Raw genomic sequence first — 27,510 nt, 5'->3', positions numbered from 1 at the left:
TTGGTTCCATTTATTCACTCTCAGAGTTACAGACCTGTAAGGGTCCATTTGGTTCCATTTATACTCTCAGAGTTACAGACCTGTAAGGGTCCATTTGGTTCCATTTATATACTCTCAGAGTTAGACCTGTAAGGGTCCATTTGGTTCCATTTATATAGTCTCAGTGTTACAGACCTCTAAGGATCCATTTGGAATCCCCCCTCACGGAGCCCTGGGCGTCCCTGGACCCCACTTTGAGAAGCACTCCAGTCATGCTCATGATCTCTATCTCTTGTTCCGTTCCTTAAACATGCCTCTGGAGTTCCTCTAAGGTTAAACTGTGAGTCAAGTGTCGATAAGCGGCGGAAATCTCAAAAGCCAGTCGTATTGCTGTCGGGTAGAAACCATGTACGGTATGACCAAAACCGTTAAAACAAAATATTTCTGTAACTTTCCTCTTCTACCCCGCCCGGATTTGAACCCGGTTTCAAGTGCTGATTTGTCTTCACCATTGAGCTAATGGAGCATGCCTGCTTGCTCAGGGGATACATTGATTATTAATGTCAGATCCTGTGTCTAGGCGAGACATGACCTTTGACACGATCTACATGTCTCCAATAGAAGAGCAGGAAGACGAAACACAACCAGCCCAATTGTATGAGTTATATCGACGACATCAATTTGTATTCATTAAAAAACGTGTGCTGTGGCGCTAGAAAACGTATCATTTTGGATCACGGAGATACAAGGTATCTGCCCGACAGCGTGGAAGTGTGCTAGACAGTCAGTCATCTCATGCTGCTAGCCCCAGGCTCCACCAGCTACGTCTTGTGAGGAATTCAGCAGTCCATTAGAATTAACTGGCTGTTCGCCTCCAACAGTCATTAGTGTGAAGTAACTACGTACCATGTATTCAAGTGCATGCAATTTTGAGGTAGGGGTACTTTTACTTCACTTCGGGACACTTTTCAAGCTTGCGGATCCCCTATTTTTGCTGTTTTCGTGTGACACTGTAGTGTGATCAAGTATGGCGTTAATTTACGAAGAAACACAAATAGTTAGAATATGAAGATAAGAGGTTTCTGCCCGACAGCGACGATATATTGCTTCCTCCTTGCCTGACTGAACAGCAATTGCAAATTAACGTTTTGTTATCACTCTCGGAGACTCATCAGTCCACACTGCAGACGTATTGTCTCCTGTGTAGGTAGCTTAGCCAAGCTGCTGTTCCACCAAACGCGTCAGTGTGCATGGCACATAATGAATGTGTCATCATATCAGCAGCACGACTTATTCCCGGGAATAATTTGATCAACAAATTAACGTGAGGTGTCAAAGTCTTTTCCTTTGTTTGCTGGGAGAACTCCCTGGAGGTGCTGCATGTTGCCTCGCACGGCCCTATCCGGCTTCATAAGGCCATCCCGACTTGAACCACTTAACACGTTTAGGACTGTGAGGCCGATTCTACAAAATGTCTTCTAAATCCTGACCGTTTTCTGGAAGGTTTTCCATTTTTCAGTGGTTCTCAAACTATTTCGTGTCAAGGACCCCAAAGATTATATGTAATTGGCCGCCGACCCCCATTTGAAAATATGTTGTTCCAGGAACCTCCCACAAGGAAAGATATGAGTTAAAAAATGTCGTTGTGAAAGCATATATATATTCAGCATAGATACAGTATATACATATATTCAAAGATTTACGCAGAATTTTCAAAAATAATTCAAAAATAGCAGATCTACAAGCTCGTATCGCAGCACTCGGTTCTGCGCTATGAGCTTGTGGATCTGCTATTTTTCAACAGCTAAAATGATGGTTAAAGAGGTTAAATAAACGCTAAAGCAACACAGATGTCTTCCCATCCTAAATGGGTTAAACCAGTAGTTTTCAAACTTTGGCCAAATGTTCACCCCCGGAATAGGAATGCTAGGATTCATGAGTAAAATGCGGAGCCGGATCTTGGATCGCGCTGGATCAGCCTAACCAATGGCGGTATAGACTGTCGATCCCGCCGTAATCTCCTCAGGCAGGCAGCATGACAGAAGACTCGGGCTGTAATCTGGCTTACTTGATCGCTGTAACAAGTTATAGCCAGTTGTCAGACTGTGTTTTGCAGTGGATGCATGCATGCTTGTGCATGAATGTGTGGCTTTGATGAAAAGAGAGAGAGAGAGACGTAAAAAAAAAAAAAAAAAAGACAGAGCAAGCCGGAATTAATTCCACGCTCCAGAGATGAAGCATATCATTGCTGCCGAGCAGAAACCCACTTGTGTTTTCTTCATACATTAACGGCCTATACACGCAAAACTTCCCAAAAATCACTTTCACCTAGAAAATCCATTCACATTTTTTATAATTCAGCTGACTGTGGAGACATGCTGGAACTTTTTACTTTGAAATGTTTTATAGTTTCTGAGTTATTTAATTTAAATGCCAAATGCATTCTCAATGGCGAAAACACAAACTTTGGCACCACGTATGAAAAAAACAACAAAAAAAACATTTTTTGCTCTGCCCGTGCGGTAATACCAAAGACGTCCACAGACGTCTTGGGCACAAAATGTCATATTTCAGCGTCACACAGACACATCAAAAGATAGCAGATTCACAAGCTCGAAACACATCGTGAAGCGGCACATTTTCAGCTTGTAGATCTGTTACTTTTCTATTTTGTTACGATTTTTGAATCCTACAAAGTACCACTTCCGTACCACCCGACAGAGACAATATCCATACATTGATCTCTAATGTGAGACGGCATTGACAGCTTTCCGTGTGCATGTGAGTCAGTGTTTATGCGTTGGTATCGGAGCACGTGCAGGTCTATTCATCACCGGCCTAGCTGCCTCCATCACTGATTTTATACATTGTCACTGCCAAGCAATTGCCAAACAATTGGCAATGTGTCCATACATCACAGCCAATGTATGCACTGTTTCTATATGACATGAATATACATCAGCAACAAGACGGCAGCTATTTTCTTGAGTTGACACAATTAATACAAATGTTTGAAACATCACAAAACTGATTGTTGGGGCTGGGCAGATTTAGCTGTTTCTTTTTCTCCAACATTTATTAAACATTATCCCATGATTTTGCAACCCATTTTTTCAATTATCAAATGTAATCATGGACGCTACACTTCCTCTTCCAACCTGGGGGGGGGGGGGTGGCAGCGGCAGCGGACTGACCTCATGCTTCCTTCTATGCATGAGGAGTCCAAACTGCTTCTTTTCACCTGACAGGGGTGTCAGGTGAAACATCCAGCCAGACATAGTGTGTGGAAGGAACACTTTATTCCGACCAGTTCCTTTCCCCTCGATCAGGCGCCCCAGCTGGCCAGGGAGAGGTAGTTTAGAGACCAGGATTACTGCATGTTTTTTATGAGGGTACCTACCCTAGGGGACACGGGGAGAACATGCAAACTCCACAGCAAAAAGCCCTTTCGCCAACCCCGCCTCGGATATGGGCACTGATGACGCGGAGGAGAGAACGCCCACATAAATTGTCTCTATTGTGTGGAAACCTCACATGTCCATGTAACATGTTACTTTTCTGGATTCAAATTCAAAAGCATCGAAAGTAGCAGATCGACAAGCTCAACGTGTGTCTGAAAACACACAAAAAGTTACAGTTCTGCCCAACGGCGACGATATCCAGCCTTTATAATTAAATGATCCGCTGGCGCTGACTTTAATAGATTTACATTAATGTGACCGGGTCTGGCAAATAGGCCCTCGTCTCGACTAGAGTCATTTTTCAGTTTTTTACAGATTATTAAAGTACAGAATGTAAGCTTTCATATGATGTATCATTCAATGAAATGAAAAATGATTGTGCCGTTTTACCCAAAGCTGAGAAAATCCCCTTTGAATGTTCACAACATTTCAACACCTAGAGCTGGCTAGCCTACTTTGACTTATAAATGTATACATTTCATTTGCCCAAATCAATAATCTGTTGGAAATGAAAACCTTCTTCAACATTCAAACTGTGTTAATATGAAAAAAAAACGAAAATCACAAAAAAAAAATCAAGTTTATTTTAGATTTTCTGCCTTTTCATTATAGGCGAGATGAGGACCATTTTGCTAGACCTGGTCACATTTGACTCTGCGTTGAGCCTTTCTGAGTCACTTGTGTTCAACTGGTGGGGGAGAGAGAGCAGCAGCAGCCTCATAAGAGGCTTTGCCAGTGTGTGCTTTCACTGTATACAACAGTGTAGAGTTTGCAGAGAGCAGCTATAGCAGGCAGCCCACCCCGACAGCCCTGCTAATTGAGGCTAAGAGCTTTATCTGGAGCCTGTAGAGTAGACTAGAGCATGCAGGCTCTCTGGGTCCCAGGCCACATAGATGGAGGGCTCCACAACAAGTGAGCAGGCCTGTCACAGGTTCCTCTGAGGGAGCGTCAAGTTTGTGGCCATGGTCACTCTAGGCCTGGTCACAATAATTATTGCATGATGCTTCCGTTTATGAATTAATTACTTTTAGCCCATTTAGACCTGAGGCCGATTCTAGAAAGGCCTTCTAAATCAGTAGTTCTCAAACCCCAAAATTATATGTATTTGGCCACGGGCAGATTCCATGTTTTCTGGAGTCAGTCTATAGGTTTTCTTCAGAATATGTATGACACTTATTTACGGCGACACATGGCACATTTGGAGTCCCAACTAGCTGGTGGTTTTATTTAGCAAAGACTCTGAGTGTGTACATGAACATTTGAACACCCTCAGAGTTATACAGACATGTAATGGTCATTCAGAGCTATATTATTTATACGTTTCTGGTCATATTATTTTCCACTCGTATGTCTGTGGCAAAAAACATATTTTGACAAAGAAAATGTCCACCACAAGCCAGTGTGGCGATGACCCCTGATGGTGTGTCTGTGTCTGTGAGCACCTCACTCTGGCCTTCCTTCCTCATCTCCCACAGGGCCTAACTAACTACAGCTAACAGGGTCCTCTCTCTCTCTCTCTCTCTCCGTCTGTCCGTCTGTCTGTCTCTGGACGCAGGCTAATTTTAAAACCACCAGGCCACGGTTGGGCAGAGCAGCCAGAGCACATTTAGAGGGTGTTATTTTCAGCTGCATCTGTCTCCTTAAAACCTCCCACCAGGCAGGCTTATAGGGATGAGGCCATAACAATGTCGCTGACGGGGGCAGAGACCTCGTATCTCCATATTTCAACTATTTTATTTATTTATTTTTTCTGTAAATAATGGATTGCCCTATTGTACCGTGTCACACAAGCGTACAGCAGATCTACGAGCTCACAATGTGTTGCACCGTGCATTTGAAGATCTGCTATTTTTTTGAAAACAATAATAACTTACGTAAGGTTAAGTATTGTCTGTCTACAATGAAGAGTAACAAGAGCTTGTGACTAAATACTAAACTACATTGGATCCACTGGTTTGTTTTCTTCCTCGGCATTCTAAAAAGTAACAGTTTTGGAACATAGACATATAAAGATAAGCCTCTCCCGGCTCTGGGGCGTCTGTATCTCAATGGAAGGCAACATGGAGGAAGCTGGAGGCGATATTGGCCATAGCTTTCCTGAGACTTCCTCCTCCCGTTGGAGACAGGTCGCTCCAACGGACTGCAGAGACCAATGAGGCATCTACATTTGTTTTAACCCATTTTGACCTGAGATCAGATTCTAAAAATGCCTTCTACATCCTGACAGTTTTCTGAAAAAGCTATGTTTCTATGTCAGTCGTTCTTCGATTTTTCAAAAATAGCAGACCTACAAGCTCGTAGCGCCCACTCGGTGGCGCGCTATGAGCTTGTAGATCTGCTATTTTTCAATAGCTAAAGCATAACATAATGCTAACACCAAAAGGGGTTCCCGCCCAAAATAGGTTAATATCTATGGTTTGGGACCACCGGGCCGCCAGAGCGTTTGGCTGGGAAACGTTGAAGCCGCCCCATCCTACTGGCCAAAAGCTGGAACTGCGGGCGAGCAAAGTCGTGTACATGCAAAAGAGCGTGCAGCTGGCATTTAACGCACTCGTTCACGAATTGATTTAGGCGCGCTCATGGAGGTTAGCACTTCCACATTTTGGGCACCTTAATGTTGGTGCGCAAAATCAAGAATGCGAAAGTAGAGCGTTCTTCCGGGTGCTTCAAACGCCAGTGTGCAACTTCCCATTTAAATAAATAGCTGGGGGGGGGGGGGTCCGCTTATATATAACTATATGTTTGGGACATACCAGGTTGCCAGCTGACGGCGTCGATAAGCATCCTGGGGCCTGTAGGAGTCATGGAGGCTGTGTAGTGGTGGAGTAATGGGTGTGTGTGGGTCACTGCTGCGCTGCCTGTTAGTGTGAATGGGGAGCATGTCTTGGCAGATATAAATGGCCCTACTACAGAGAGGATAGTGTAGTCTGTGGTACAAATACAGGCCATAGCCAGAGGGAGTGACACTGAATGCACACACACACACACACACACACACACTGCCACAGACCATTGCACATACTTTTGATATTGATATCTTTTTAGGAATTATAATTTGTTCTCTCTAACTGAAAACACTGCCACATTTGTTCATGATTGTAAATGAGCGGACTCGGCATATGGAACAGATATGAGAGTGAGTGACCACATATACAGTACAGTACACTGTCTATCTGACCACATATACAGTACAGTACAGTACACTGTCTATCTGTGGTCTCTGATGCATCTCCTCCTCATCTTATAAAATGAGCTCTGTGACACTTTCTTCTGGCGTATGGAGTCATCAGAACACCACACACCAGCCAGCTTGTAGAAACGCTTAGTTAAACACAGTTAAATTGGTCCCTTTTTTATAATCGTTGCCTTGCCGTCTGACTCGCTCGCAGATTCAACTGCGAATGAATTTATTTGCAGGAATAAAGCGAAAATAAAGTCTCAATGTGCCGTGTACAGAACAAAAGTTTTTGCAACCGATGCAATCGGGCAATAATCTGACGAACCATTCTCTCTCTCTCTCTCTCTGTCTCATCCTTCCAGACAGTGCAATGGTGCCTCCGGACTGCCTGCGTCCTCGCTCCTTCACCACGGTGCGTCCGTCGTCCCTGCGGCGCGAGGCCGAGGACGCCCGCCTCTCCGTCAGCCTGTGTGACCTCAACCTCCAGCAGGAGGACAGAGGCTCCTCCTCCTCCGCCCACGGCCGTCACCGTGACCACCGCCACACCCTCCACCTGGCCTCGGCCGTGGCCACCTCCTCCTCCTCCTCCTCGTGTCCCATCCCCCAGAACTCCCTCAACACCCAGGTTAGCAGAGTTCCGCAGTTTCCATTAGTTTTTTTATTGAGCGTTGCTAGCCGCTTCTACATCTGACTTTGTGTGTTTGTATGTACAACATGTCTGTCTGTACTGTATGTATGCATGAGTACGACTAATTCAACTCCTTTAAGAGAGATGGAGGCGGCGGTGGCTCAGGGGTAGAGTGGCAGCGTGTATCTATTCTACGTCCGAGCATAGACATGGTAACGCCACGCCTGCCTCTGATTGGCCTACCGACACTACAGAATACCGCTGGTCTCACCAGATTGTCGGCAGTGTCGGTAGGCCAATCAGAGGCAGGCGTGGCGTTACCATGTCTATGCTCGGACGTATAGAATATATATACGCAGAGTGGCTGGATGGTAACCGCAAGGTTGCCAGTTCGAACCCGGGCTCCCCCAGAGTTAGTGTCGAAGTGTCCTTGAGCAAGACATTGAACCCCAAATTGCTCCTGATGTGCTGGTTGGTGCCTTGCATGGTTTCCGCCGCCATTGGTGTATGAATGTGTGTGTGAATGGGTGAATTGATGCACAATCTATGTAAAGCACCTTGGATAAAGGCGCTATATAAATGCACCATTTACCATTTACTGGCCATTTATGGAGAGTTTTAGTTTTTTTATGGGGTCGGGGCGAAATGTAAAAAAGTTTGGAGGAAAAAAATCTGGTCAACAAGCTCACAGCGCTTATTATCGACCATTTCCACTATTTATTTAAGATTTTGGACAGTTTTTGGACATTTTTTGATAACGGTGCTAAAAGCAGCAAGCCACAGAATATTTCAAGATGCCCAAAATGATCAACCCAAAAGTCTATTAACATGTATGAAGTATTGACAAAGACTTAAAAACCAAGGACATTTTCAGTGATTGTGTTTTTTCTTAACGATTTCCAGCAGTCCTCCCTGCTGCCCGCCGCCATGGAGAACGACCTCCACTTCCACCAGCTGCGCGGCGCCCACATCAAGACGCTGGACGAGCAGACGGTGGCGCGCTCGGAGCACGCCCGCGAGGAGCGCACGCTGGTGTTCACCGACAGGCCGCTGCGCACCGGCGAGACCGTCTTCCTCAAGGTCACCAAGTCCAGTCCGGCGCGCTCGGGCTCGCTGTCCTACGGCGTGACGTCGTGCGACCCGGCCGTGCTGAGGCCCAGCGACCTGCCCTACAACCCTGAGGCGCTAGTGGACAGGTAGGAGGTTTTTTTTACCGTCCATATTATCTTCATATAATTGGTCCTCACTAATGCTAATGCTGTACAAGCTCGCAGCATGGCACTAAGTGATGCACTGTGACTGTGAGATTATCTTTAAATATCCAAATTATTAAATAATATGGTTAAAAGTGGTTAAACGTATTGGGAGAACCCCTGGAACCACCCCTAAAGGACCCCTGGGGTTCCCCGGACCACACTTTGAGAACCAGTAGTTTGAGAACAATTAGTTCTCAAAGTTAAGTGGTTAAATGATTAGGATTGTATCAATTCCCGCTTTGATTCCTTCATATATGGATATGATTTAGATTCTGTTGCTATAATTGGAACCTAATTTTGGACACCAACCGTGTGGACACTAGGAAGGAGTTCTGGGCGGTGTGCCGCGTGCCCACGCCCCTCCAGAGCGCCGACATCCTGGGCTTCCTGGTCAACCAGGACGGGGAGGTCATCCTCACCCACAACGCCACCAACGTGGGCATGCAGGTGTGCGTGGACAACTCCCGTCCTCTCTGGATGTTCTTCGGTCTGCACGGGGCCCTCACGCAGCTGAGGATTCTGGGTAAGTACAATTGTATGCACCGGCCACATGATGCCGTTGTCTTTAACCAAACTGTCAAGCTGGCGGCGTCTGTTTTCTGCTGGCCATTATAGGCGAAGTTGTTCAAAATCTTTTCACATTTTCTACAAAAATGAAGTAACGTAGTGTACAGGGTTTGATGAGGTCAGATCAACATATGGAATGTCAGAACAGGTCAGCTCCATATATGGAGATCTAAGGGTGGCAGCGAGGGCAGTGTCTTGAGTGTACAGGGTTTGATGAGGCCCCAGGTAGGACCGGGCCTTAAGTTTCAGGTCTGTTGAGAACACTAGTTTTCGCGGGCTGCCGGGCGCAGCTGCACTAATAACTTTGGGGCAGGCCAGTCTAGAGTTTGAATAGACAGGTATCAGTCAAAAGGGGGACATCGAAGAGGATGGACAGGTGGGGAGGATCAACATATGGAATGTCAGAACAGGTCAGCTCCATATATGGAGGCATGATGTCACAAGGCGTGACCATACTGTATATGAACGTGTGACGTGACACACGGAAATGCAGGTTTTCATAGTTGCGACCTATTTACCAAATAAATTCAAAAGTAGCAGATCTACAAGCTCAAAACACGTCGCTTTGTGCCACGTTTCAAGCTTGTGCATCTGCTATTTTGATCCTTTTGTGTGACGCTGTAGTATGATCAAGTAGGGCATTCATTTACGAAAAAACACCAAAAGCTAAAATATGAAGGTAAATGGTTTTTGCCCGACAGAAACGACATCGGACTTACAAGAGATTGTCAAACTCCCATAGTTTAGATTACATATTTTACTGTACGAATACTTCCACCGGGGCTGTGAAATAACCAGCCTATTGGGGATTAATCGTGGGTCAGGAACCTGCCGATTAGGATATTGATTAACTTCTGGCAGTGTAGGGCTGTTGATTGAAAGCCCACGCAGTTCAGCAGCAAAGCACTGACTGTATCTCTCTGGCCGGCTTAATTTCCTTGGCTCTCGGGGCTGGCGGAGATCTATTTGTGTTAAGTGTTGAGTTTTCTTGACACTCAATACTAAGAATATGGCAGTCCCACAGACAGATAAGTCACTCTCCACTAATGGAGATTAAGGCTGGGGTCGTGACCGGAGCCAGTCGATAAAAGAAGAAGTCAAGTGTTGTGTGGGGAAAAGCTCTGTGATGTAGACAAATCCACGGACGGGAGCCCTGGGTGCAGCCATAGCCGAGGTGTACCATGAAGTGCAGCGTGACACCTCAGCATTGATTGCCTACACCTGGCCTACATGCAGGGCTCCGCTCTATGGATTCGTCTATACTTGTTTGACACCGCACTTAGACCACTTAGTGACTTAGTGAAACAGACTTCAGGGGAGACGGCAACGATATGTACTTTGGGGGCCACCGATATTGTCCCTTATCATTTGACCCATTTAGGCCTGACCTCAAAAATCCTTCTAAATCCTCCAGTTTTCTGAAATAAATATTTTCACGATTTTTCAAAAATAGCAGACCTACAAGCTCATAACGCGCCACTCGGTGGCGCGCTATGAGCTTGTAGATCTGCTATTTTTCAATAGCTAAATTATAACAATGTTTAAAACACCAAAAGGGGTTCCCGCCCAAAATGGGTTAACTGTCCTTTTGCGCAGATCACGCAAACCTCAGCAAAAAGAAAAGGACAATATCGATGGCCTCCAACTGTACTTTGGAGGAAAGAAGAAATACGCAGATACAACGTTTCTCACCGGCGGCGACCATAATGCTAGCACGACGTTAGGCTTTTGTCACACAAGTTCTGTTGTTGCTATAAAGCAGCGCTGCAAAGTTTTTCCGTTATCTCACTGAGCAATCACTTGACGAAGAGCACTGCAATGAAAAAGGCTTTGCCTTTGGGGGGGGGGGAGGGGAGCGGGCGCCTGGCTGCAGTGACAAACGCACACAAAAGCACTTTCTTACCTGTCTGTGTGGCAGCTCAAGCAATCATTTAGTGAAACCAGAGAGGCCCTGGCAGCTGTGCCAAAACAAGAGCATCGCCTTATCTACTCAGATCTAGGAATTCCCGCCCATGCAGCGCTGACAGAGCGTGAATCATCTTTAAGGTTCCAAATGTTTTGAATTAGGAAAGTGTCTCTTATCTGGCAGTTGGGAACTGTTGATGTATTACTGTGTGTGCCGACCAAAGAACAATTCAACGGTTTCTGTTCACCTGAAATCGACCCATATAGAGTGTGTGTGTGTGTGTGTGTGTGTGTGTGTGTGTGTGTGTGTGTGTGTGTGTGTGTGTGTGTGTGTGTGTGTGCGTGTGCGTGTGCGCGTGCGCGCGCTGATATAATTTTGGTCGAGCAGAAATTCAAACTTTTTCTGTTATTTTTTTATTTATTTTTGTAAATAAATATACAGCGTCACTCAAAAGTAGCAGATCCATGATCTCCAAACGTGTTGCAACACGGACATAATTATGAGGTTTCCACCCGACAGAGCTGTTATGCATTAGGCCAAGGAAAACTTTATTTTATTTTATCTCTGGGGCCCAGATTTAAATTATAAAATTGTCACTGGTTAACTTAACTTTGAGATTTAACTCATTCGCTGCCAAGGCCGCCATCTGGTGGCTGAATTTATACTATTTATTGATAAACAAAAGACTTACCACATATCAAAACTCTCTGTATACAGTATATGTGTATATATATATATCGGCAGCTCCGGGCTCGATTGGCTTACTCTTCAGCCTCAATGCATCGTCGAACAAAAAGGTGGAGGCTGAGGCATTTCTAGTACTTTTTACAGAATTCCAGCCCTAATCGCGCTGGATGAACAAAGCGACCATGTTTAGCAGCTCAATAGCAACTCCCGGTGTCTAAAATATGAATGCTTCTAAAGACTCTTAGATAGCCGTTGATCAGATCTCTCAAAGGTGTGATCCAGGGACCTCAGGGTTACTTGAGGGAGTTCCAAATGGACCCATTACAGGTCTTTAACTCTGAGAGTGTACAAATGGAACCAAATGGATCCTACAGTTATGTAACTCTGAGTGTAGCCTACAAATAGAACCAAATGCACCCTTTTATAACTCTAAACTCTGAGACTGTACAAATGGAATCAAATGTGACTCTTATGGGTCCATTTGGTTTTATTTGTACAATCAGAGTTATGGGGGTCCTTGAAATTAAAAGGTTTGAGAACCAAGTGATATTCGGTCTATTTAATTTGGAGAAGAGCTCACCTTGCTGTCTGTCGGTTGTAGTGTTGACATGGGTTGCAGGTCTAAAGAACTTTTATTTGCGACAGACACAAATGTCATCTTGGCAGACATACAATCTGCTTCTCATTGGTCAAACGGTAGCCTACTTTTTCTGTATTAGTGTTTTGGCATTTCATTTCATTCATTCACGGAGGAGAGCTCAGTTCAGTGCAGCGAGCACAGAGCAGAGTGCATGCTGCAGTGACCGTCTACGACAGAGTTGAGTTATGAATAATACACATTCTGAAGTTTTTTACAAACAAACCATGAACGTGCAATGTAAATACATATACTTTAATGGTCTGTGTGAGGATACACGGCTACACGCCGCACAAAACCCCAGATATTTGAAGGAATTTATTTAAAAAAAACCTGGACAGCCCTGACAGCCCCCCAAAAGAAGACATGTCCGGGTAAAAGAGGACATGGTCAGCCTAGGTTCGACGGCATTTGTCTTCACAAGGGTTTGACGGTACGAATATGGTTAGGGGCTGGCAAAAAATATGATTCACTCAAATATCGCAAATTTTAATGCCACTTTTAATATTGTTAAAATGTAGTATAAAAAGTCTTGGGGGAATAAAATAAAAGCAAAGAATCGTTATATCGAATTGCAACAATCGTTGAATCGTAGATTCCTTTATAATTAGGAATCGCAATATAAATCGAATCGGCATCCTACTGTAGGTATCGAGATTGGATCGAATTCCGAAAATAATCCCCCCGTTTGGCTCAATCTGAAATAAAAAGCAACAATGTCCATGTACATCATCCTATCCTACAATTCCATCCTCGGCTTTTCATGCCAAAAACATGAATGCTTTCTACAACGTTAACATGATGGCCTCCACTGCAGGATTTTGCCATTTTGTACGTGTCTTTGCATGCCCTGAATACTGCAATTCTTCGTTAGTTTTGGTTATAGCAAAATAGAGCAGTGTAGATGGAAGGTGGGGTGTTTCATAGAGAGAGATGTTGCAGGGGGGTCCTCCTGTCTTGTTGGCACAGAAATAGGACACCCCATGTATTATAGATCCCATTTAAAATGTCAGCATGTCCACGCTTGAGTGAGCCGCCTCGCCGGCCACATGCCTCCGCACATCTCCTCTCTCCGAACAGTTCAGCCCCGATTCGCACTTCCAAAAATGGCCGATCTATAAGTTCACAACGTGTCTCATCCAAGACGCGCTGTGAGCTTGTAGATCGGCTATTTTTTCCATTGCAACAGCGTTGTACAATGGACGGTATAGATGAAGCGCTGCACTTTACCTAACCCGATTCATATTATGTTTTGTCTCGGTGCTCCGCGCTTGTGTTCGTATAACCTCTGCATCTGACATTTTGAAGTCCCCCTTCTCCTTTATGCTTTCCCTACAGGCATGTGCACACACACATACACGCATGCATGCATGCATGCATGCATGCATGCATGCATGCATGCATGCACGTCGCACATACCCTCAAGCACCACAAAGCATACAATGACAGTATGAACAATATTATCATGTTATATTGTTTATTATTGCCGCTACGAAGACTACTATTGCACACACACACACACACACACACACACACACACACACACACACGCACAGGTACTGTATGCGTACACACAGCAGGGAGCATCACTTGACTGCCTCAGCGGAGGTTTTTAATGAGGTATAAAGGGCATCATATCGTCTCTGTCGTGTGGAAACCTCATATGTCCAAAGCTGTTACTTTTCAGCATTCAAGTTCAAAAGCATCAAAAGCTCAAAACATGTCGCTTTTGGGCTTGCGGATCTGCTACATTTGATGCTTTTTCTGTGACGCTGTATAGTATGAGCAGGTAGGGCGTTAATTCACGCCCCACACACACACACACACACACACACACACACACACACACACACACACACACACACACACACACACACACACACACACACACACACACACACACACACACACACGCACGCGTTGGAATATTGAGATAAGAGGATTCTTCTGGACAACAGCGATATGCTAGGCCTCGGTATCATGCTGCGCTGCATAATATCTGCCAGGGAGCCTGCAGGCTCGCTATGTGGTAACAACTGTAGCCCTGCGCATCTTCTCTTATGATAGCAGGATGCTGACAGTGTCGGAGGGTGTTCACACCTGCACGCTGGGACCAGTGGAAAACGGCAGGCACCCAAGTGCTGCGCTGAGTGGCGGGGTATTTGTCTCCGTCTGTTTTACTTCCCTACTAACCTGCCATATACATATGTGACTAAATTTGACTGAGGGACTGCCATTGGATATTTTTGAATTTTCGTTTTTTCATGTCATGTGAAAGCAGGGAATCATAGCTTCAAATTGACATATTGGTTGTTCAGTTTGACCCTCCAGTTTTGGAGATATGGCTTATAGAGTAATGTCTTGCAGAAAACAGCGAGTTGAGAAAACAGGCTTGAAAGGTTCACTTCTGTGGTCTCTAACATTACACCTAGCTACATGTTTGGGCATTTATTTCATATTTACATGTCGATTTCAGCTCTGACACTTATTGCAGACATGCTCTAGTATGTGAAGAGTCTGCCTGTGCTATTAACTCATTTTGGGAAAAAAAGGAAATCTCCTCTGGTGAAAAGCTGGAATTTGCGCGATGGCAGTCTCTCAGTCAAATCTGGTCACATATACCTCAACCTCACATCCTGTACTGTAGACACACTGCTGTCTATGGTGCTAAACACACAAGGGTGACGTAGCACTCACGTATTCAATACGTCATCTCCTCTATACTAAGCCCATGAGGGGAGAACGTCCTTGTTTGTTTATTAATTGTAATTGTATTAAGCATGTCTTTATTTACAGTTGGTGGTAATCCCTTAACGGTCTTGTATGTAAGCTTAATCGTGTGGTTCTTTGAATTACACTGGTTATCATAACGAGAGAGTTATTTTTCGAACCACTTCTTCAACAGTTTAATCTCGGAACCCCCAATACGGGGTCTCAATAGGTGTGTATACTGCACACCTATGGTGCCGCTATAGACAAAGCAGCATCAGACGACTCACAGTGGCCTATAATGACTATGAGGCTGCTGCTGAGAGTGCCAAGAAGCTCCAGTGCTAGCCAGATGTTTGTTATTGTCGGGGTACCTACCTGCTCTGCTGTACTACGTAACCTTATGTACAGGTTCACGTGTAGGGCATCGGAGTCAATAAACTCAGGTTCTCATCGAGATTGTGGAACCACTGGCACACATGTTTGTATGTCAGAAACTGAACAGTGTGGGATATGTGCATTTTATTCATCTCTTTTTATTTATTTGTATTTTATGTGAACCTGCCTAAACCAGGAAACCAGTCACAGCAGGAAAAAGGTACTATTAACATTAATTTGATATTACAGTCACGTGAGGTATGACCTTAACCTGCAGCCTGCCTTCCACTCTTCCGACCTGCATGAGTCAGAGGGAAAATTAGCCAAAGGGCACAGTTTTCATGGCACCGTCTCATAAATAAATGACGGCTTCAGTCTAGTGCCGACCACACAACCAGTCAGGTCTTGTATTTGAGGATAGCGTTTCAATCAAGGAAACGTTCATCTAACCTACAGTACAGTATTGTGACTTTCTATGCTTCTATCACTGGTGCAGTGTGGAAACGGGCCCAAGGAGATTTTCCACAATGAAACAAACAACTGAAACAAATATTTAAAAAAAGATCTGATGGTCGTATAGACATTTCCTCGAATAATGACTGGGTCTTTATTTACTTATATAACTGCAGTTGGTAACAAGCATTTATTTGACACGGCCTTGTGTGTGAGTGGTAGGCCTTTATTTCTCATGGCAGTCCCTTTTTCATCTTTTATAATTATAAATTCAGAATTCCTCCTCGCACATGTCTGTGTCGGCACTCCTACTGTGTATCCTGACGGCTCACCTGCCAGTGAGGAGTCCCCACCGGGAGGACCGTAGCGCCTCCCTCCGTCCTACTCCTCCCGTTCAGTGTTCCCCACTGACTGTAGGACTATATGTGCAGGGATAAAGTTGTGTTCGTATAGATGCTAGGGCATTAAGCAACTGTCGTTGCTTAAGTTAGTTATAGTCACCAATGTACATAGTTTTTAAATGTACAAATATATATATATATTACATAATAGGTAGTTAAACAACTAGTCGACTAGTAAACTAGGCAACTAGTCAAATAGTAAAAATGACTAGAAGTGAACGCCCTAATTAATAGATGCCCAGGCAAACTGGATGCACCACGGTGGAGTCAAAACCCTAGACTAGGGGTGATTAGTCATATAGTCAGTGTAATATGAAACTGCTCCCATGTTCGCCCTGTTAAAAGTTACTGCCTTACACTTCTTGTATCCATTTGAAATTTAAATCGCTCCAGCGTTTCATTGACATGTACGTAGCTACAACAACACAAACACACAGATACAAAGATGAGTTTTTTGTTATGAGTGAGTGCCAAAATATGCTGTTTAGTTACAGTTCTCTACTTGAAATCACACATGCACATTCCTTTTTTTCTTTTTTCTTTGTTTTAATCCCTCAAAAGATTCAGGGGGTCCGGTGCCCCAAAACAGAGTTCCGTCAGACCGGCCGCTGTGCAGAACCGGAAAACAGCATATTGTCTAAATCTGACTTCGTCTGAATGCACCAAAATCTTAGCCTGGCTAATAGGCCAGACTCAAATCACACTGTCGTGTGGTATTTGAGTCTGGAGATGCTGTGTATGGATCTTGTTTCCCGGGGGGCGGGTTCAAACATTTTCTCTTTGACGCAATTGGTCAGAGCTACTGTCAGTCAAAGGTCTCAAGCATTGAACGTCACTGTACCAAAGCCCGCCCATATTGCATACCGTGTCCCGATTGGCCACACCAGTTCTCTGGTGTAGGAAATGGGGGTACAATTGAGCCTCTCCAGACCGTAATCCGCCGGCAGGCAATTTTTTGTTTTGCCAACGGCTGATTCGGTCTGGCTTATTAGCCAGGCTACCAAAATCTCAGTGTCTGTGTGTGCATCTGCTTCCCTGAAGGGCATATTTAGTAGGCTATTAAACAAAATACAAATGTATGTAAATGTAAATACAGCCGTATAGGGCAGGAGCCGGGGGTTCTTTCTGGTGGCGTGCGGCTGGATAGAAAGGCGAGGGGGGTCGACAGAGAGAGGGAGGGAGGGATGGAGGGATCCAGAGAGCTAAAGAGAAAGACAGCTGTTCACATAGGTCCACTTAATCTGCTGCTGAACAGCGGGATCAGGGCTGGGCAGCACCACAGATCCTGGCTCAGCTGCCCTGGATGGATGGCTGGGCGGGGAGGAGCCCTCCCACCCACACACCCACCCACCCACCCACCATGGGGATTAACACACTAGTGGATGGAATGAGGGAGGGACACCCAGCGGTCACGCTAAGGGTGACTGGCCTGGAATAACCCAGTGGAAAAAAGGGGAACCCTAAAGAAAGCATTGATGCAGTGTGTCAATGTGGGCTTTTCAGAGTGGGCGCCACAGGGGCCAGGTGGAAAAGAAAGTAACATGAAAAAACAAACGAATTATGCTAAATTATGCTTTTTTTGTTTTTTTTATATCTGAAATTAGAGATCCACTGCCTTATAACGTTATGTGCTTGTAGATAGTCTATTTTCTCTATTTGTATTTTTTCTTTTTTTTTCACAGCCAGAGTGCTGAAGTCTTGACGTCACTCGTTCATCCCCTGAGTCACGGAAGTGATTCATCTTAGAATCGTTTCATATAAGAATTGTGGTCCAAAAATAAATAAATTGTCCCGGCGATATTGTCAGTGAGGTGACTCTGTATCTATACAATAGTCAGTCACTCATATTTGATACAGTCTGTTGCACCAAGAATTTCACCCAAGTTACTTGTAGTGTGATGTGACAATGAAGATTGATTTTGATTCTGAGTCAAACCGCCGTGTTCATTTGTTAATTTTTTGAACACAGTTGATGCGAGTCTATGGGGATTTGCGCCACGTTTAGAGCTTATGGCGGATCTGCCACTTTTGATGCTTTTGTGTGACGCTGTAGTATCAAGTAGAGCATTCATTTATGAACACAACACGTTAGAATAGGGAGTTAAGAGGTTTCTGCCCGACAGTAACGACGATATACGGTAATACACATTGTCACTGAACCGCATGGCGCCCGTTAATTGGAAAGACCAAAGGCACCTATGTAGTATGTAATGATGTAACATGCATTAGTCATCAGGTAGTGTATACTATAGCCTACGCACCAGAGAGCCCAGCCATTCTCTGGATGCCAATCAGCATATGGCACATAGACTAATGTTGCATCCATATGCCATATGCCCACATTCCATCATGGAACTAAGAGTGTGTAGGGCAGCCATGAGCATCGCTTTAAAAGTTCTCCCTCTGGTATTTTTAGCATTTTTCAACCCATTCACCGTTTTCCAGTGCCAACCTGTAGTACTATATATCCATTCCACATTTTGACAAATAAGTGCGGTTTGACTTGCCTAGTTGTTTGTCAAATCCACCCCTCTAACAGTATTGGATTTCATTTTATGGCTGAGATGGAGGACAATAATCTTTCACCTAAAAAACTATGCTCCGAGACACCACCGCTCTCCCGCTTTCTGCTGCCACTTTCACTTGCGTCGCTTTTGTGAGAAATCGGTGTAGTCTGTCTGCCTGGTTGCCATAAGACTTCATACCACAATTAGGGTAAAAACAGCAAATAAAATACGGTAGGTAGGGGATTTAACCACTTCTTAAACCCTATATATATATACTTAGTTGACAGGCGTCCCGCAGGACTGTATACTGGGTCCACTAGTATTTCCTGCTACACCAGTGGATATCAACCTTTTCTGGAAGAGGACCCACTTGAAAATCTCAAACCTCATCAATCAATCAACGTGGTCTGATTGACACGTTAAAACATCTGCAAGGATTCGAGCTTAATGGTTCAAGGTTAATGGTTCGAGGTTGTTCTTTATTGTTACACCTTGCGTACTGTGATTTGTTCGGCTTTCTTCAGGCAATGTAGCAGCAGCATACTGGTAAAGAAAAAAGAGAAAAGGGAGGAAAAACTAGCTAAAAGAAGAGTCGGTATTGTAATACTATTAAAAGATGGGCCACTCTGGTTGTATTCCAAGAAATGCCTCAAAGCCCACTGTCGCGTTACATAATCCAAACAGGCTAACTGACTGATGGCTGACGTCCAGCGTTAGACATGAATCACATTGATCAGATTGCCCTGTGCAGATGCTGGGGCTAAGCAGCCACATCACTGGGACATCTGTCAATGCACTGGCTGTCAGCGTAATGTCACCGCTCAGCCGTGATGGTGATGATGGCGGCCGTACCCTCAACAGATGACTCGTGTTTCACATTCTTCTGACACCAGCAATCCTTAACATGCCAATGAAGAAAGAAAAAAGAAAAGTAAAAGAAAAGCCTTCCTCAATAAGTCACGCCCCGACTTTCTGGACAAAGCATCTGTCTCACGATAAGAATGGTGTGAAATGTTTGGGATTGCACGCTTGTCTTACCGTGCAGTCTATAGCAGGGGTTCTCAACCCGTGGGTCGCGACCCCTCGGGGGGTCACCAAATTATTTTAGGGGGTCCCCAAATTATTTTCCAAAACAAAAGCTCGTAGTGGTGCGCTATGAGCTTGTAGATCTGCTATTTTTCAATAGCTAAATTATATCAATGCTTAAAACACCAAAAGGGGTTCCCGCCCAAAATGGTTTAAGGTTATTGTAGCAGTCAATTTATATTGGGGGTCGGGAGGGGGCGGGGCGGGGGTCCCGAGACATTGCCAAAGCATTTCCGGGGGTCCCCGGCCAAAAACGTTGAGGGTCTATAGGGTGGTGCAACCATATGAACGTAAGCTCACAACGTTGCAATGGAAGGCGTTGTTAAGCTATCTTCTGGGGTTCCATGGTTGGGTCCCCAGGTAATTTGGTTGTTACAGCATCACAATCATTTTAACCACTATCCATATTTTATACCTTGGCTGTACAAAAATAGCACATGTACAAGCAACAGCGAGCTTGTACGTCTGTTATTTATTTATTTATTTATTTATTTATTTATTGTCTGGGGGTCCCTGGCCGGCACAATATGTTTTCAGATGGGGGAACCGTGGCCAAATACATATCAATCATATCAACCTTCACACCAAAAAGGAACCTCTGCACTGAAGTACAAACAGGACACTGCATTGATTTTCTCCCTCCTCTCTCTCTCTCTCTCCATAGGTTCCACTCACCTTGGGGAACCGCGGGCCCGCTCCATCCCCGGCTCCCCCTCCTCCTCCTCCTCCTCCCCGCATCCAACCACCAGTGCCCTGGGCAGCGGCAGCTCCGAGCCCCTTCTGAACGGAGAGCCGCGCTCCGCCGCCCACTCCAGCACAGCGGGAGGTGTGTACATGACCTTGCACGCACGCACGCACACACACAAGCACACGCGCGCGCGCACACAATCAATCATTCCACCGTCTCTTAGGGCGGGCCACATGGTACTACACTAGTAGAATGAGAATTTTCCAATGTTTGTTCTAAATTTGGGTCGTATCAGATCATAGTAGCTCCCTCTAGTGTTCTAGGGCTTTGGCAACCCCAATCTTTATACCAGGCCTTATGTTGTCTAACACTAACTCACAACAACAAAGAATTACATGAACTCATTTCTGGCTTCAGAGATGTAATCCATCATGATCAAAACTAGCAATAGAAATGAAATGTTTGTTTATAATTATGACATCAACACATCAGAGGGGAATCTATTTGTTGCAGAGGAGTGATTCATTTCCAGAGGTACCCGGTTGTGTTGGCAAAGTTCTTTACTCTTTATTGAAAATAAACAAGCTTTCCAGGATGGCGTGCATGTGTGCGTTGCATTTTACTGTCTTCAGTTGACATTCACCAAACCATGAGATTGGGAAATCACATTCACATAAGCTCCAGGGGTTGCAGCTAGACAGCTGCGCTGTCCACTCTTTGCTATACAATAACTTTGGGGTTCTGTTCATTTCCAAGTTGAAATTCAAGTTTAGTTTAGTGCAGAGACAAAGGTGAAGAGGACACACACTTCTGCTCGAAGCAGCGTGTCGTCTCTGTGTCCCAAATATGTCTAGCTTTTACTTTTCAGGATACAAATTTGAAAATAGCAAAAGTAGCAGATCTACAATCTTTCGAGCTTGTGGTTGTTCTACTTTTGATACTTTTGTGTAAAGCAAAGCAAAGCAAAGTTCTTTGTTTACCCAGGGTGAATGGACTAAGCTCGAGATGCTTGTTTACAGCCAGACCCTGCTCATAGAACATTTCATGGTAGGGGTTCAATGCCTTGCTCAAGGGCACTTCAGCAGTGGTAATTTTAACGTGCCGGTCCGGGGATTCGAACTGGCGACCTTCCGATAATAAGACTGCTCCGCAAACCGTTCGGCCACCGCTGCCCCGCTGTGGTATCAAGTAGGGCTTTAATTTATGAAAAAACAAAATAAATCAATATCTACTATAATATAGTAGATATTGATTTATTTTGTTTTTTCATAAATTAATATATTCAATATATTGATAGATATTATCTATCAATATCTACTGTATAATATACAGTACTGCAGAAGACGTGCAGATACAACCACAAAAATACTCACTTCCCTCTCCCACAATTCCCTGCTGTTAACTTTTGCAGCAATTCTGGACATGATAGGTGAACATTCTGCGAAAATAGATGAACATTCTGTGACAATAACCGAGCTACACAGCTCACAACGCATCGCGAAAATAGATTTTCACTATTTTCCCCTGCGACAAACATTATATCCGTGGTTACAGTAAACTCCCCTATTGACCAATAGTTGCTGTACCTGCTTGTGTTCATTAGTCTGAGTCTGAGACATGATGAATCTGTTTACAATACAAACTAGCAAAATTAGACGGTGTCCTTTTTGTTTACATCCACAAGCAACAGGCACAAGAGCGGGTGGGTGAATACTAGTTCTCACTCTCAGACGAGAGGAAAAACCTCTGTTTCATGCCAGTGCAATGTTTATCGTATTTATGTATAATAATCCAGTTTGTGTCTTTTGTATATTCCTGTTTTTGACAATGATGGATTAGGCCTGTGAAACCAGATGTGCGTGTGTCAGTGCAAATTGTACCGACGACGGTGTTATGAGAACAACTCTTGCCTCCATGGGGACTGGAAAGGAGAGGATGCCAAAACAGATGCTCTCTGTGTGCACTCCCCAAAGCCCCATGCCGCTCTGATTACTAATCCCACCCTAATGTTACGTACTCGGCATCCAATGTGACCTCCCACATTTATAGATTTATAGTTGCGGTTGTACACTGGAACACTGCACGGTTCCATGTGCTGGGGGAGTATAATCCATGCATGCCTCTGCTTTTGATACACCGTCAGCTCATGCTGCTTCACATGCATACGAGTAAAATCGCCCGGCTGATTTGTTCATCTTGTACTGTATATGTGATCTGAGATTTCTCTATGGTTCTTTTCAATAGAAAAAATAACAACGCCCTCTAGCGGCAGTGATGATTTAAGTCACTAGAGCGGTGCCCGTTGAGCACTGCCGCAAGTTGGAAATACATGCCCCACCCAGTTATTATGTCTGTGTCCCTTGTATGCCCATATTATGGAGTCATTTGTCAGGCATGCCCAAATATGGAGTATATGCAGATGTCAGAACATCATTGTGATGTCAGAACCGGCCAGCTCCATATATGGAGATGTCCAGAACCCGGGCAGAGGCTTTTGTGCTTGTTCTGAACAACCGGTGATCCGACGGCCTCGACACTCTCCCTGTCACCACAGGGAGTGCAGTGCACTCTCCCTGTCACCACAGGGAGTGCAGTGCCCGGTGTCGAGTGTGGAACGTGTGTGTCAAATGTGAAGTCGGTGGGGCGAACGGTTCTCGAGTTATGTGGATTTCAGACGCACGTACAGTACACACACAGAGATGTGGCGCATTTATATTAACCCATTCAGGCCTGACGTCGAAATTAAAAAAAAAGTTTTCTAAATCATGACAATTTTCGGAAAGATTTGAGGCACATTTTAACGATTTTTCAAAAATAGCAGATCTACAAGTTCATAGCGCGCCAAGTGGCGCGCTATGAGCTTGTAGATCTGCTATTTTTCAATAGCTAAATTATAACGATGTTTAAAACACCAAAAGGGGTTCCCGCCCAAAATGGGTTAATGGTTAATGTGGTTAAACGCTAACGTGACATGGATGCGTTCCAGGTCTCAATGGATTAAGATGTTGGGGCTTGAACTTTCTGTGTCTTTGTCACTGCAGGAACGACCCCCAGCTCCCCCGTCAGCCTCCCCAAGTCGCCCACATTCCCATCAGGCCGCGGGGCGTGGCCGGACGAGTGCTCCATCTGCTACGAGAACGCGGTGGACACGGTCATCTACGCCTGCGGACACATGTGTCTGTGCTACACCTGTGGCCTCAAGCTCAAGAAGATGGCCAACGCCTGCTGTCCCATCTGCAGGCGACAGATCAAAGACATTATCAAAACCTACCGCAGCACATAAAAAGGGAAAGGACCATGCAGGACAAGCAGGCGTCCCTTTAAAGAATTAAAAAAGTCCACACGAGTCACAAGTGAGAAAAAAACTCCTAAATTCAGGGAATGTGAGTTATGGTACTTATTTTCTTTTTTTTTGTGTGTGTGTGTGTGTGTTTTTGGCGTTTTATCACAGAATCGTCTTTCATGCACGACTTGTTCTCGAGTCTGTGCCATTTTGACTGGAGGAAGGTCTATTTCATTTCAGACGTGCTTTGGGATGTTTTTTTCTTTTCCTTTTTATTTGTTTTTGAAGAGAACTTTTTTTTCTTCTCACAAAGTGCTCTCTCCCTCCCTACCCCCAGGATTTCTGGAAAACATTTTGAGACTTAAAAAGTTGGGAGAAAAAAAGAGTGCATTCACCTCATAATTATTTTATTTCGTGAGTCATTCTTGAGATTGAGAGGACTTTCCCCTGGTTTGCACTGGGGCTAAATTTGGTATTTTTGTGCTCTTTGTCTGGATAATAGCTGTTCATTGAGTGGCAGAGAGTGGTTTGTGCTCCCAAATGTGCTGTCAAACGGAGGCATATTTCTGGTTGAAGGTGTCAAAAACACACCCACGCCAGAGGTGATGCTTCCTGTACACATCTCAGTCTGTTGCAACCAGTGCTGGAAGAAGTACTTTACTTAAGTAAAAGTAGCAACTCCAAAATATATACATTTATACACACATAAAAGGCCTGTATTCAAAATTTCACTTGAGTAAAAGTGCAAAAGTATTGGCATGAAAATATATGCTTAAAGTATACCAAAGTCAAAGTTTTCAAAAATATTTTCAAACGTTTTCCACAAATATCAGAGCTGCAAGCTCATTGTGAGCCTGTAGATCTCCTGTTATTGAAGTATAAAATAGGTTTTATACTTAATTGGTTAAAGTATATTCTGTAACCATCTACATCTACAACATACAGCTGTGGCTAATGTTTTCAAATGATTGTAGTGGCGTAAAAGTACACTTGCCTATACTTCTGATGACTTAGGCTGAGCTCACACCTTTAATGCAATTCTCGTGCTCGTTGGATGCTTGTTGTGTTGTGTCATGGCCGCCCAATGTATTTCCAATGGAGGTCACATGGTTTGACACAACATTGTGTTGTGTGAGGGGGAGGGGTGTTTCGACTGCGCCCCTCCCCCTCACACAACACAATGTTGTGTCAAACCATATGACCTCCATTGGAAATACATTGGGCGGCCATGACACAACACAACATTCATCCAACGAGCACAGAACATTGCATTAACCGTGTGAGTGCACCCATAGAAGTGTAAAGTATTGAAACATGGAAGTACTCAAGTCGAGTAAACGTGCTTGAAAGTAAATGTACCTAGTTACATTCCACCACTGGTATGTTGAAACGTGTCTCTCTGTTGTTGAGCCCAACAGTGCAATGAATGGAAAGGAACGAACAGAACGATACACCCTAATGGAATCAACAGACCACCATGATGGAGTGATGGATTTGTGTCAGTCAGAGGAATTGCTGGCAGGAAATTAAGACTATTGTTATATGATGGGTACAGGTTCTTGAGTATATGAAGTATAATCGCAAACATAGGGCTGGGCCATATGACTTATGAACAATTAACCTAGACGAGCAACATTAAAGGAGCATTCAGTGATTTGGGTGATTTGGAAAACCACCCAGTCCGCCCCGGTAACAAAATGTGCACATGCATGCTCTACAGTGGGGGGAAATGCAACAGGACAACAGCATGTGCACCAAGGCCCGCCCCCACTCGATCATGATTGGAGGAAGGCCCCTCTCATCCTGATTGGATGAAGGCTTTGCCACCCGCCACCAAAACTGAAACTAGGGTTTTTTGACCCCAGGGGCTCACTGGGGACAGGGAGGAACTCCTTATATGGTCAGCACACTCTATAGTAGGGAGGATTATCCAGAAAAAATAAGTGATATTTGAATTAAGTCAAATCACTGAATATACCTTTAAGTCGATTATTGGTTCTAAATGACGGTTTCTATATATTATCGGTGAATCGGCCAGCCCTATTGCAACACGTTTTGTACTCGTATTTTCTCAAATGAATGTACCTTCATAGTTCATAGTAGTTCTATAGCAAACAAGTGTGTGGTAGCTGTGTCGTTGTGCTAGCTAGCTAGCTGCTTGCTCTGCAGTGTTGTACGTTGCACTGAAATCACAGTTGTCCTCTGGGAGTTGCCCCCTTGAGGATCTGTCTCAGAAATCTCTCAAGTGACGGGAACAATATTAAGTGGCAAAACAGTAATTGGTATTTCTAGGGTCCAAGTATTCATTTCAATAGAGAATTATTTCCATCTATAGTTGGAGGCCATCGATATTGTCCTTTTCTTTTTGCTGAGGTTTGCGTGATCTGCGCAAAATGACAGTTAACCCATTTTGGGCGGGAACCCCTTTTGGTGTTTTAAACATTATGTTATAATTTAGCTATTGAAAAATAGCAGATCTACAAGCTCATAGCGTGCCACCGAGTGGCGCGCTACGAGCTTGTAGGTCTGCTATTTTTGAAAAATCGTGAAAATATTTATTTCAGAAAACTGGAGGATTTAGAAGGATTTTTTAAAATTTTGAGGTCAGGCCTAAATGGGTCAAATGATAAGGGACAATATCGGTGGCACCCAACTGTATACTCGGTGATGGACAAAGTACTCAACCCCAGTACTTGAGAGTCAAAGTATGGAAACTCCTGGTCAAATATTGCTCCACTACAAGTGAAAGTTGCTCAGTCAGAGGTATTGAAAATGTGCATGCCTTTAAAAAAGGGATTTTCATTCGTTTTGTACTTTTTTCCCTGCCTAGAAATGCAGTGGAGTCCAATTTTTGTCTTTGAAATGTATTGGAGTTAAAGAAGACGAAAAAACACTCAAGTAAAGTAGAGATACTTAAGTTCAGTACTCAAGTAAATGTACTTTGATACTGTTTACCACTGCCTACATCTAAGCCTAATACACTGTGAGCTCCCGTGAGATCCCCAGAATAGCTCCCATAACAATACACAAAGTGAAGGGACCGTTGCTATAGTAGCAGCTGTCACCACAGATGCGTACAACATAACCTTGCTGTCATGGCTGAAACCTCGTATCTCCATATTTCAACATTTGTATCTTTTTCTCTTTTTTTCCCCCATAAATTAACACCCTACTTCATCACACAGGAGTGTCGCACAAAAGTAGTGAAGATACAGTGAAGATGTACAAGCTCACAACGCAGCTTGTAGATCAGCTATTATCACTCCTTTTTTTTTTAGCATAATAAAAAGGAAAGCTTTTGTACTAGTTTCCACCATAGAGTAATAAAAGGATAGAGACTGAACCGGAGTGTTAGCCCCGCCCCCCGCTATACATTTCAGTGGAAGTTGCTCAGTGGCGTTTTGAAGCACCCGAAAGAACCGTCTACTTCCGCATTTGCCAACCAAATTTTGTTTGGCAAATGCGGAAGTGCAACCGAGCGCTCGATGTTAAAGCCCAGCTGCACGGGGTTTCCTCGTCATGAATCCACGGGTCCGCCTGCAGTTCACGCTCCAACCACTAAGGCCCGAGTGCTTCAACGCTGGAGAGCCTCACATGGGGGCTTGGTTTCCACCCGACAGCGACAATAACTTCCTGCCTTAACTCCTGGAAGGTTTTACGCGTATCACTTATATTTCTGTCTATATATTATCACCAAGATCCCTTA

At 44.3% G+C, this 27,510-nt stretch overlaps 1 protein-coding gene across 1 annotated transcript in view; it reads left to right on the top strand.

Moving 5' to 3' along the window:
- Positions 1–24,772, top strand: part of neurl1aa (neuralized E3 ubiquitin protein ligase 1Aa) — a 75,987-nt gene extending 51,215 nt beyond the window's left edge. Inside the window, exons 4-8 of the mRNA XM_079500195.1 lie at positions 6,981–7,243; positions 8,150–8,442; positions 8,826–9,025; positions 20,498–20,659; positions 23,563–24,772. Coding sequence (XP_079356321.1) covers positions 6,981–7,243; positions 8,150–8,442; positions 8,826–9,025; positions 20,498–20,659; positions 23,563–23,804 — 1,160 coding nt within the window. The 3' untranslated portion in view covers positions 23,805–24,772. The remainder of the gene's footprint in view (positions 1–6,980; positions 7,244–8,149; positions 8,443–8,825; positions 9,026–20,497; positions 20,660–23,562) is intronic.
- Positions 24,773–27,510: the final 2,738 nt, after the last annotated feature.

The sequence above is a fragment of the Electrona antarctica genome (assembly GCF_951216825.1).
Source record: "Electrona antarctica genome assembly, chromosome: 4".
NCBI classification, from domain to species: domain Eukaryota; kingdom Metazoa; phylum Chordata; class Actinopteri; order Myctophiformes; family Myctophidae; genus Electrona; species Electrona antarctica.
The sequence above is the reverse complement of the archived record's forward strand: the minus strand, read 5'-3'. Positions and strand labels throughout refer to the sequence as shown.